The following is a 13,604-nucleotide window of genomic DNA, read 5'->3' on the forward strand; positions in this document are numbered from 1 at the left end:
AATTATTAAAACATCATGGTGGCCAAAAAATCTGAAGGCTGAAACGTTTGTGTTTTGTTTTCACCTTTCATTTATGCACTGATGATTTTTTGGACACCATGATGTTTTAATATACATCTTTATTTTGCATTAAAGCCTCAGTTTTGGATTTATTCCTTTTTAGACAGTGTGCGGGTCTCCATCTCTTTCCAGGACACATGTGTAGAATACACACTTGTACATGTGTGAAACAGGACAAATATAAGCACACACACAGGGCAACTCACGGCAGTTTTCCTCATCTGATCCGTCCTTGCAGTCAGTGTCTCCATCACAGTACCAATGTTCAGCAATGCAGCTCCCATCTGTACAGCGAAACTCCTTATCGGAACACTTACGCATGTCTGAGAGAGAGAGAAAGAGGGGAGAAAGAGAGAGAAAGTAAGAGAGAGGATTGAGTTGTGACAAAGACTATGATTTTCTGAATGTATGTGTATACTGTAGGAGTGAATGTGTGGTGTGCATGTGTGTGTTTGTGTGTGTGTGTGTGTGTGTGTGTGTAACTCACCACACTGCTCGTCACTGTTATCCCCACAGTCATTGTCCCCATCACAGTGCCACAGGCTGCGGATGCAGTAGCCGTTCTGACAATGGAACTCATCCTCTTCACACTCTCTAGGAGCTACAGACAGAGAGAGAGACGGGATGTCAGTCAAAGGACAAATCACACAAACAATATCCTATACACCGCTTGTATGATGTAAGTATCTGATATGGGTGCATGCACGCACCGCACAGCTTAGTGACCTTTCTCTTACTTTCATACAGAGAAAAGTAGCTGTCTATTAACCTCCAGTGGACAACCTCCCATCCACACTGATGGTTAACCTCTGGTCTAAAATACACTGTCATATCCAGCACAACAACACCCCAAAACCTACTTCCTTACAATAATGTATCCGATGTTATTATTAGTTCCACTTACTAGCTCTCTTAGGCCTACAACAATGTCTCTCTCCCGTTCTCTCCTGCGCTGTCCTCCCCCCCATCTCGCCATCTTTCCCTCTCCTTCACTAATACAACATCCTGCCAGTCATTACCACGGCGTTCATTAGCCAATTATAGTCCTGGCTAAAGGAGGACCAGGTAAACAGGTTAATATTGGAGGGAAGTACTGTGATTTCTGCCTGAATGGCCCCAGACCGGAGGTGATATATTATTTAAAGTGTGTTGTGTGTGTGTGTGTGTGTGTCTTGTGTGTGTGGGGGGTTGCTGCCTTAGAAGGTTAACTAATTATGAAATCTACCTCACTTATACCTGGACTGCCAATAAAATGGATACAGAGGCTCAGTCAAAGAAACGTGACGGCAGTTCAGAGTGTAATACAAGTTAAGGAGCAGAGAGACAGAAAAAAGGGACGGGCACAGATATGTTTGAGGATAAAATGTGTATTTTTCATTGAGACTGTACTTCCTACCTCAGTGACTATTGCGACGGAACGTGACCCAAATCTACTACCTCTCATCTCTTTCTCTTGTTTTCTTACACACAGTCTTCACAGCTTTAAGACCCAACCGAGTCATCAGAACAGAAGAGACTAGATTTATTAGTATTTTTATTTAAGAGTACTCTTGCCCCTCTCCTATTCAGATGCAACAGAGTAGGAGAAGGACACGGAATAGAAGCAGAAGACAAAGCTAGCCCCTGGATGAGAGTCTCTAAACGATAACACTATGGCTGAATCTCATTCCAAAAACTAACTTGGCACACTAAGTAGAATTTAATTGAATCTCTCATCTGGCGCTCTCTTTCCTTCCCTCTCATTCCTAACCCAAACAGAGGAAAGTTCAGAAGTCACGTGTCCTTAGGCAGATCATCAGTCAGAAAGCAGGCAGGGGTTAGAGATGAAAGGTCACTGTGATTCATTACCAGGGTCATTATGCATTGAGGTGTGTGTGTGTGAAAAAATGTATAAAACAAAATACATTCATTTTTAAACACTTTTAATGTTTCCTGGAGTATTACCTATGCACTTTCAGGGTTTGCCTTCCCTCCTTGCCCCCTGCCTGCCTTGCATCCTCCTCTCATCCCATGAGTTGACATAGAAAAGAGCAGAAGCTCTGAACTTTCCCATCAGTTCTACCTACAGGTTATAGAAAAGAGCTGAAGCTCTGAATAGTATTTGAACCCATATCTGGTGTGTGTGTGATACCACTGTGGATATGTAGTAATGTGTGTTCTGCTGAATGTTTGATAAACAAACAAAAAAATGATATGAACGTAGGACCACACACATCCACACAGGCACGCTCACTCTGTCACTCACTTTCACACAAACTTCTCTTTTTCCAGTTTTGTTGTCTGAAACTTTGACAACTTGCTAAGCTCAAGTGGAGCATAACAGATTCTCCCCCGTCTCTCTCCTTTCTCTTCCCCTTCTCTCTTTAAATAATGGAATAAAACAACAGTGGGGGGAAAAAAACTAGGGAGGAGGACAGAAACACAGAGAGAAAAAAGGCCTGAAATAATAAGTAGGCCGAGGAGCGAGGGAGGGGGAAATTTACGGAGCATGAAGATGAAACATTTATGGCTGGCTCACAGAAGACGGACCCCCCATCAGGATGGGATTCTACGTCTGGCTCCTGTAATATGGGTCAGACAGGAGAGAGGGAAGCTGGGAACGAGAGAATCGGAGACAGAGACAGAGAGAGAGAAAATCAGAGAAAGAGAATCAGAGACAGAAAGAAAGAAAGATTGAAAGAAAGCCCACCTCCATACAGAGATATCTGGAAAAAATAAGGAGGGAACGAGAGAATCTGAGAAAGAGAGAGAGAGCTCACCTCCAAAAAAAAGGATGAATGGAGGTACATGCTGGCAGAGTTAGCTTGGGTCAATTCCATCTCCTTAACATTCAGGAAAATCAATCCATGGAGTTGGAAATGAATCGTACCAGGTTTCTCATTCCGATTTGAGTGGTGATCTCTGAGAAGGACTTAATGGGTGTGGAGGTGTGTGGACTGAAATCTCATTAAACCACAGGGTATCATGGATACCTCTGTTTATTATGACACCTTTTTATAACAGACAGTTGTGAATGTGTGTGTGTGTGTGCACGCGCAAACGTATTAGTCTTTGTCTGGAAGTCACTTTAAGCATTTGAAAATATTTAAATGAATCCAGAACATTATTTTGAAGGCTCCCTCATGAGCCATAGTATAGTTGAAAATATTTCCCGGCATACATATCCACTCACTACACTGGTAACAGGGTATGTAGCAGTATGATCAAGCCAATGGAAATACTCAGCCATCTACATGGATTATATGTGACACTTTCAACCCAGTGAGTCACTCTGGATAAAGCAGTTACCCGTTGGACAGTCTTCATTTAGTCTGACCACTAACTACATCTCAACCCAGAAACAACTCTGACAGCTGGAGTGGATAGGGAAACATCAGTGCCCTGTGTATGTCTGCTTCCCAAATGGCACCCTATTCCATAGGGCTCTGCTCAAAAGTAGTGCACTATATAGGGAATAGGGTGCCATTTGGGATTGAGCATATAAGTACATGTACAGTGGGGAGAACAAGTATTTGATACACTGCCGATTTTGCAGGTTTTACTACTTACAAAGCATGTAGAGGTCTGTAATTTATCATAGGTACACTTCAACTGTGAGAGACTGAATCTAAAACAAAAATCCAGAAAATCACATTGTATGATTTTTAAGTAATTAATTTGCATTTTATTGCATGACATAAGTATTTGATCGCCTACCAACCAGTAAGAATTCCGGCTCTCACAGACCTGTTAGTTTTTCTTTAAGAAGCCCTCCTGTTCTCCACTCATTACCTGTCTTAACTGCACCTGTTTGAACTTGTTACCTGTATAAAAGACACCTGTCCACACACTCAATAAAACAGACTCCAACTCTCCACAATGGCCAAGACCAGAGAGCTGTGTAAGGACATCAGGGAAAAAATGGTAGACCTGCACACGGCTGGGATGGGCTACAGGACAATAGGCAAGCAGCTTGGTGAGAAGGCAACAACTGTTGGCGCAATTATTAGAAAATTGAAGAAGTTCAAGATGACGGTCAATCACCCTCGGTCTGGGGCTCCATGCAAAATCTCACCTCGTGGGGCATCAATGATCATGAGGAAGGTGAGGGATCAGCCCAGAACTACACAGCAGGACCTAGTCAATGACCTGAAGAGAGCTGGGACCACAGTCTCAAAGAAAACCATTAATAATACACTACGCCGTCATGGATTAAAATCCTGCAGCGCCAGCAAGGTGCCCCTGCTTAAGCCAGCGCATGTCCAGGCCCGTCTGAAGTTTGCCAATGACAATCTGGATGATCCAGAGGAGGGATGGGAGAAGGTCATGTGGTCTGATGAGACAAAAATAGAGCTTTTTGGTCTAAACTCCACTCGCCATGTTGGAGGAAGAAAAAGGATGAGTACAACCCCAAGAACACCATCCCAACCGAGAAGCATTGAGGTGGAAACATCATTCTTTGGGGATGCTTTTCTGCAAAGGGGACAGGACAACTGCACCGTATTGAGGGGAGGATGGATGGGGCCATGTATCGTGAGATCTTGGCCAACAACCTCCTTCCCTCAGTAAGAGCATTGAAGATGGGTCGTGGCTGGGTCTTCCAGCATGACAACGACCCGAAACACACAGCCAGGGCAACTAAGGAGTGGCTCCGTAAGAAGCATCTCAAGGTCCTGGAGTGGCCTAGCCAGTCTCCAGACCTGAACCCAATAGAACATCTTTGGAGGGAGCTGAAATTCCGTATTGCCCAGCGACAGCCCCGAAACCTAAAGGATCTGGAGAAGGTCAGTATGGAGGAGTGGGCCAAAATCCCTGCTGCAGTGTGTGCAAACCTGGTCAAGACCTACAGGAAACTTATGATCTCTGTAATTGCAAACAAAGGTTTCTGTACCAAATATTAAGTTCTGCTTTTCTGATGTATCAAATGCTTATGTCATGCAATAAAATGCAAATTAATTACTTAAAAATCATACAATGTGATTTTCTGGATTTTTGTTTTAGATTCCGTCTCTCACAGTTGAAGTGTACCTATGATAAAAAGTACAGACCTCTACATGCTTTGTAAGTAGGAAAGCCTGCAAAGTCGGCAGTGTATCAAATACTTGTTCTACCCACTGTAAGTATAAATATGCACCAACTCCTGACGTGTATAAGTACATGGCGATATAAACATGAGTGTATAAATACACACACTCCTCACTCACACCCTCCCACTCTCTCTTTGACCATCTACTGCTGCCAGCCAGCTGAAGCCTATTTCAGTTTATTTCCCAGGCATGTGCATGCATGCACACACATGCATACACACACACACACAAAATAAGTGTTCCCCCTGGCAACAGGAGGAAGTGTTTGCACGGTAAGGTAAAAGGTCATCCTCAGAGTCAGGTGTGATTGCCATGGGAGCAGTGACCTCCCATTAGGGTGTGGTCACGTGTTGCCAGTGGACAGCAGGAGAGTAGGGGTCTCCTTTACAACTCACTCATGATGACTGCTCCTTTCCTGTGTACACACACACACACACCCCACTGGACGAAAAGGGTCCATATCAGGGGATATCTTTTCATTACATGTTTTTGATATTCTAGAGCATACAGACCATTTCCAATGAATATTTTCTTATTTTTTAGATTTGCACCATATCCTGACAAATTCTGAATCAAGATGTGTCTTGTAGACATACAGTGGGGAAAACATGTATTTAGTCAGCCACCAATTGTGCAAGTTCTCCCACTTAAAAAGACGAGAGAGGCCTGTAATTTTCATCATAGGTACACGTCAATTATGACAGACAAAATGAGAAAAAAAAATCCAGAAAATCACATTGTAGGATTTTTAATGAATTTATTTGCAAATTATGGTGGAAAATAAGTATTTGGTCAATAACAAAAGTTTCTCAATACTTTGTTATATACCCTTTGTTGGCAATGACACAGGTCAAACGTTTTCTGTAAGTCTTCACAAGGTTTTCACACACTGTTGCTGGTATTTTGGCCCATTCCTCCATGCAGATCTCCTCTTGAGCAGTGATGTTTTGGGGCTTTCGCTGGGCAACACGGACTTTCAACTCCCTCCAAAGATTTTCTATGGGGTTGAGATCTGGAGACTGGCTAGGCCACTGCAGGACCTTGAAATGCTTCTTACGAAGCCACTCCTTCGTTGCCCGGGCGGTGTGTTTGGGATCATTGTCATTCTGAAAGACCCAGCCACGTTTCATCTTCAATGCCCTTGCTGATGGAAGGAGGTTTTCACTCAAAATATCACGATACATGGCCACATTCATTCTTTCCTTTACACGGATCAGTCGTCCTGGTCCCTTTGCAGAAAAACAGCCCCAAAGCATGATGTTTCCACCCCCATGCTTCACAGTAGGTATGGTGTTCTTTGGATGCAACTCAGTATTCTTTGTCCTCCAAACATGACAAGTTGAGTTTTTACCAAAAAGTTCTATTTTGGTTTCATCTGACATTCTCCCAATCCTCTTCTGGATCATCCAAATGCACTTTAGCAAACTTCAGACGGGCCTGGACATGTACTGGCTTAAGCAGGGGGACACGTCTTGCACTGCAGGATTTGAGTCCCTGGTGGCGTAGTGTGTTACTGATGGTAGGCTTCGTTACTTTGGTCCCAGCTCTCTGCAAGTCATTCACTAGGTCCCCCCGTGTGGTTCTGGGATTTTTGCTCACCGTTCTTGTGATCATTTTGACCCCACGGGGTGAGATCTTGCGTGGAGCCCCAGATCGAGGGAGATTATCAGTGGTCTTGTATGTCTTCCATTTCCTAATAATTGCTCCCACAGTTGATTTCTTCAAACCAAGCTGCTTACCTATTGCAGATTCAGTCTTCCCAGCCTGGTGCAGGTCTACAATTTTGTTTCTGGTGTCCTTTGACAGCTCTTTGGTCTTGGCCATTGTGGAGTTTGGAGTGTGACTGTTTGAGGTTGTGGACAGGTGTCTTTTATACTGATAACAAGTTCAAACAGGTGCCATTAATACAGGTAACAAGTGGAGGACAGAGGAGCCTCTTAAAGAAGAAGTTACAGGTCTGTGAGAGCCAGAAATCTTGCTTGTTTGTAGGTGACCAAATACTTATTTTCCACCAAAATTTGCAAATAAATTCATTAAAAATCCTACAATGTGATTTTCTGGAGAAAAAAAATCTCAATTTGTCTGTCATAGTTGACGTGTACCTATGATGAAAATTACAGGCCTCTCATCTTTTTAAGTGGGAGAACTTGCACAATTGGTGGCTGACTATATACTTTTTTCCCCCACTGTATATGATATTGGGATTACTCTGAATATCACCCATGGACATTTCCTAGGGCCGGACATGGACTCATTCAATATCCTGAGATATGTGATATCCTATTTTCTCTCTTCATGTTGACAAATACTGACTGTATAAATCACATATCTGTGTTTTCTCAGCACATTCAAGATATTAAGCTATATTGATTCCAGATATGCTTCTCTTGGCTGAGGTCCATGTCCGGATCTTGATATGCTTTTTGATATGCTGAAAATAAGGACGAGTTTTCATCACATGCATTTTTGGATTCCATCATTTTTGGATTCCCTCCAGACATCATACATGGTATTGCTGGATATTGACTCATTAGATTCCCTGAAATAGGCCTATGTGGACATCTTATTTCTCTATATGATGACTTTCAAGTACTTTTTCAAGCACTAATATTTATTTTCAAGGACCATAAATGTGTAATAGTTCATTTCAAGAACCATCAGATCCTCCTCTCCACCCTCTCCGAGCTGGGCATTTCCGGCGCGGCTCACTCCTGGATTGCGTCCTACCTGACCGGTCGCTCCTACCAAGTGGCGTGGCGAAAAGCTGTCTCAGCACCACATGCTCTCACCACTGGTGTCCCCCAGGGCTCAGTTCTAGGCCCTCTCCTTTTCTCCCTATACACCAAGTCACTTGGCTCTGTCATATCCTCACATGGCCTTTCATATCATTGCTACGCTGACGATACACAACTAATCTTCTCCTTTCCCCCTTCTGATAACCAGGTGGCGAATCGCATCTCTGCATGTCTGGCAGACATATCAGTATGGATGACGGATCACCACCTCAAGCTGAACCCTGGCAAGACGGAGCTGCTCTTCCTCCCGGGGAAGGACTGCCCGTTCCATGATCTCGCCATCACGGTTGACAACTCCGCTGTGTCCTCCTCCCAGAGTGCGAAGAGCCTAGGCGTGACCCTGGACAACACCCTGTCGTTCTCCGCCAACATCAAGGCGGTGACCCGATCCTGCAGGTTCATGCTCTACAACATTCGGAGAGTACGACCCTGCCTTACACAGGAAGCGGCACAGGTCCTAATCCAGGCACTTGTCATCTCCCGTCTGGACTACTGCAACTCGCTGTTGGCTGGCCTCCCTGCCTGTGCCATTAAACCCCTACAACTCATCCAGAATGCCGCAGCCCGTCTGGTGTTCAACCTTCCCAAGTTCTCTCACGTCACCCCCCTCCTCCGCACACTCCACTGGCTTCCAGTTGAAGCTCGCATCCGCTACAAGACCATGGTGCTTGCCTATGGAGCAGTGAGCTGAACGGCACCTCTGTACCTTCAGGCTCTGATCAGTCCCTACACCCAAACGAGGGCATTGCGTTCATCCACCTCTGGCCTGCTGGCTCCCCTTCCTCTGCGGAAGCATAGTTCCCGCTCAGCCCAGGCAAAACTGTTCGCTGCTCTGGCACCCCAATGGTGGAACAAGCTCCCTCACGACGCCAGGACAGCAGAGTCACTCACCACCTTCCGGAGACATTTGAAACCCCACCTCTTTAAGGAATACCTGGGATAGGATAAAGTAATCCTTCTAACCCCCCCCCCCAAATTGTAAAGTGGTTATCCCACTGGCTATAGGGTGAACGCACCAATTTGTGAGTCGCTCTGGCTAAGAGCGTCTGCTAATGACGTTAATGTGCCCTTGAGCAAGGCACTTAACCCTAATTGCTCCTGTAAGTCGCTCTGGATAAGAGCGTCTGCTAAATGACTAAAATGTAAATGTAAATGTATATTATGCAATTGTTTCTAGTCGCCACCAGATGGCAGTATATCACCACAGCCTCATGACAAATAAAAATACACTTCGCATTCATCACTACCTTACATGTTCTACTCAATAATATGTTGTTTCACTACTTATTTACTACATACATGAGTGGTAAGTCCGTACTGATGATTTTGTCATTTGAGTAGTGATGAGCAGAGTTTTGGGACATGCCTACTGGTGAACACACATTTCCTATTCACATTACTACACAATTCCAGCTAAATTACTGTTTTTATTGGGCATTTGGGAATCTACTACTTAATGGCTACAAAAAAAGTATTGCTTCCAACTGGCTGCTTTATTGGTTGGGTCCAGTAATGTTGTGGTAAAAAAGGTGGGTAAACTACACTGAACAAAAATATAAAACACCACATGTAAAGTGTTGGTCCCATGAGCTGAAATAAAATATCCCTGAAACTTTCCATACGCACAAAACGCAGGATTGAATCCACATTTGCCCGGCATTTTAGCTATTGATGTGACGTTTGGCAGCGCGTTATCAGTCAGTGCTGTACAGTGCCTTGCAAAAGTATTCATCCCCCTTGGCGTTTTTCCTATTTTGTTGCATTACAACCTGTAATTTAAATGGATTTTTATTTGTAATGGACACACACAAAATAGTCAAAATTGGTGAAGTGAAATGAAAAAAATAACTTTTTCAAAACATTCTAAAAAATAAATAACGGAAAAGTGGTGCGTGCCTATGCATTCACTCCCTTTGCTATGAAGTCCCTAAATAAGATCTGGTGCAACCAATTACCTTCAGAAGTCACATAATTAGTTAAATAAAGTCCACCTGTGTGCAATCTAAGTGTCACATGATCTCAAAATATATACACCTGTTCTGAAAGGCCCAAGAGTCTGCAACACCACTAAGCAAGGGGCACCACCAAGTAAGCGGCACCATGAAGACCAAGGAGCTCTCCAAACAGGTCAGCGACAAAGTTGTGGAGAAGTGCCGATCAGGGTTGGTTTATAAAAAATATCCTAAACAAAAATGGAAAGAATATGGCACCACAACAAACCTGCCAAGAGAGGGCCGCCCACCAACTCACGGACCAGGCAAGGAGGGCATTAATCAGAGAGGCAACAAAGAAACCAAAGATAACCCTGAAGGAGCTGCAAAGCTCCACAGCGGCGATTGGAGTATCTGTCCATAGGACCATTTTAAGCCGTACACTCCACAGAGCTCGGCTTTATGGAAGAGTGGCCAGAAAAAGCCATTGCTTGAAGAAAAAAAATTAAGTAAAAACGTTTGGTGTTCGCCAAAAGTCATGTGGGAGACTCCCCATACATATGGAAGAAGGTCCTCAGGTCAGATGAGACTAAAATAGAGCTTCTTGGCCATCAAGGAAAATGCTATATCTGGCGCAAACCCAACACCTCTCATCACCCGAGAACACCATCCCCACAGTGAAGCATGGTGGTGTCAGCATCATGCTGTGGGAATGTTTTTCATTGGCAGGGACTGGGAAACTGGTCAGAATGATGGATTGCGCTAAATACAGGGAAATTCTTGAGGGAAACCTTTTTCAGTCTTCCAGCGATTTGAGACTGGGACGGAGGTTCACCTTCCAGCAGGACAATGACCCTATGCATACTACTAAAGCAACACTTGAGTGGTTTAAGGGGAAACATTTAAATGTCTTGGAATGGCCTAGTCAAAGCCCAGACCTCAATCCAAGTGAGAATCTGTGGTATGACTTAAATATTGTTGTACACTAGCGGAACCCATCCAACTTGAATGAGCTGGAGCAGTTTTGCCTTGAAGAATGGGCAAAAATCCCAGTGGCTAGATGTGCCAAGTTTATAGAGACATACCCCAAGAGACTTGCAGCTGTAATTGCTGCAAAAGATGGCTCTGCAAAGTATTGACGTTGGGGGGGTTAATAGTTATGCAAGCTCAAGTTGTTTTTTTGTCTTATTTCTTGTTTGTTTCACAATCAAAAATATTTTGCATCTTCAAAGTGGTAGGCATGTTGTGTAAATCAAATGATACAAACACCCCCAAAATCTATTTTAATTCCAGGTTGTAAGGCAACAAAATGGGAAAAATGCCAAGGGGGGGTGAATACTTTTGCAAGCCACTATATTAAGAAAATGACTGTAAAAACTCATAAATCCTAGTGGATGGATGAGGAATTGAAAATGTGTATGGTTGAGAGGGATAAGGCAAAAGGAATGGCAAAGAAATCTGTCTGTACAACCGACTGGCAAATTGAGAAATCATGTGACTAAACTGAATAAAAAGAAGAAGAAACTACACTATGAAACAAAGATAAATGACAAAGAATAATAGTAAAAAGCATTTGAGCACCTTCAATTACATTTTGGGAAAAAAGGCAAACTCAGCTCCATCATTTATTGAATCAGATGGCTCATTCATCACAAAACCGACTGATATTGCCAACTACTTTCACAATTTTTTCATTGGCAAGATTAGTAAATTTAGGCAATCTCTGATTTGGACTCCAGACCAAAGGACACATTTCCACCTGTTTAATGTCCATTGCTCGTGTTTCTTGGCCCAAGCAGGTCTCTTCTTATTATTGGTGTCCTTTAGTAGTGGTTTCTTTCCAGCAATTCGACCATGAAGGCCTGATTCACACAGTCCCCTCTGAACAATTGATGTTGAGATGTGTCTGTGACTTGAACTCTGTGAAGCATTTATTTAGGCAGCAATTTCTGAGGATGGTAACTCTAATGAACTTATCCTCTGCAGCAGAGGTAACTCTGGGTCTTCCATTCCTGTGGTGGTCCTCATGAGAGCCAGTTTCATCATAGCACTTGATGGTTTTTGTGACTGCACTTGAAGAAACTTTCAAAGTTCTTCATGTCTTAAAGTAATGATGGACAGTCATTTCTCTTTGCTTATTTGAGCTGTTCTTGCCATAATATGGACTTGATCTTTAACCAAATAGGGCTATCTTCTGTATACCCCCCCCAAAAAAAAAAAATGTGTGGTCGAACTGACAACTGAAGAAACAAAGAAGTGAGAAGCTGTTTAGAAAATACCTCAAAGTAGTTAAGGCTAAAGTGAGTAGCTAATTTGAGATGTTTTATTCATCTTAGTAACTAGAATCAAGAACGTTAGCTAATTTGGCCAGCAGCCAGTAGGGCGAGCTAGCTAGCTAGACTTAATAGGGGGGTAAAGGCTAACTGGTAGCCTAGCTAGCTAACAAATAATGACATTGCCTTCCTTTTAGGGAAAAATTGTGTTTACCCCCTATCAAGCGTCAAGGTGACAGATAATGTTTTTAAAAGTTTAGGCATATTTTGTATTATTGGTTTGTTGATGTGCATGAATGTGTGTGTTAGATTAGATATTATTTTCTTATTCACAAAAATTGTGAATGTGTGTTTCTGTGTGTGTGTGTGTGTGTGTGTGTGTGTGTGTGTGTGTGTGTGTGTGTGTGTGTGTGTGACTTACGACAGTCCTGTTCGTCGGAGTCATCCTCACAATCGTTGTCCCCGTCACACACCCAGGAGCGGCGGATACACTTCCCGTTGTCACAGTGGAAGTCCAGTGGAGAGCAGGTGGGCAGCACTACAGAGGAAAATACCAGCCATTAACACATCCGAAACAAAGTATGGGCATACACACACACAAATGCATGACAGCGAACACGGCCCCATGGACACAGCCAATATACTGAGTATACAAAACATGTTTGGTATACTCAGTGTATATAGCAACACAATTAAAAAACAAAGAGACATAATGAGAAAGAAAGGAAAGTATAGGAACGAAGCAAAGACAAGGTAATGGCAGGGAAATACACTGGATGGAGGGGAGGTTGGTTATTTATTATCCTCCATATCCTACTCTATGTGTCCATTCCCTGAGTCCAAATCTCAGCACATTCCTCACTAACTTCATTCCCGCTCTGAGTCCGCTGTACCCATCACAGAATGACTGGCTCTTTGTCATCAACAGATAATGAAATTACCACAGGGAGAGGGGGAGGAAGAAGAGGAAGAGTTATGTTATCTTTCTTGTAGGCCTTCAGGCCACTATTATATACACACAAACGTGCATGTTGATATGAAGTATGAAACATTGACCATCCAACATGGACTACATGAAAAATGCATGACGTCACTGAGTAAAGCAGCCCATGTGGCAGGCAGCTAAGAAGTCTGAACTGACTGAGTGATGTATGAATGAATAATGTGTGTGTGTCTGTGTGACAGAGACACTGGAGTGGAGTAACGAGGAGAGGAAAGCCCCACTGACCCATATATCCCTGTATGGGTCCTGTATTATTAAGAGAGAGAGAGCAAGAGAGAGAGAGAGAGAGAGAGAGCGAGAGAGAGAGAGAGGAGAGAGAGAGAGAGAAAGAGTGAAAGATTGAGAAAGAGAAAAAGAGAGAAAAATAGGGAAAAGAGAGACAGAGATAGAAAGATAGAGAGAGTGAGAAAAAAAGAGAAACATAAAACACAACAGAGACATGGAAAGAAAGAGATATGCAGTGAGAGAGTGAGTGT

At 43.3% G+C, this 13,604-nt stretch overlaps 1 protein-coding gene across 2 annotated transcripts in view; it reads right to left on the minus strand.

The window, feature by feature from the left end:
* The window catches only part of LOC311128448 (low-density lipoprotein receptor-related protein 4-like), a 233,277-nt gene that overhangs the window by 80,626 nt on the left and 139,047 nt on the right, over window positions 1-13,604 (minus strand). For both annotated transcript variants that reach the window (XM_084160595.1, XM_084160594.1), the window contains exons 3-5: window positions 12,547-12,663; window positions 548-661; window positions 267-383 (exon numbers count right to left, since the gene is read on the minus strand). In XM_084160595.1, coding sequence (XP_084016721.1) covers window positions 267-383; window positions 548-661; window positions 12,547-12,663 — 348 coding nt within the window. The remainder of the gene's footprint in view (window positions 1-266; window positions 384-547; window positions 662-12,546; window positions 12,664-13,604) is intronic.

The sequence above is a fragment of the Coregonus lavaretus genome (genome assembly GCF_964263955.1).
Source record: "Coregonus lavaretus genome assembly, chromosome: 4".
Taxonomy (NCBI): Eukaryota; Metazoa; Chordata; class Actinopteri; order Salmoniformes; family Salmonidae; genus Coregonus; species Coregonus lavaretus.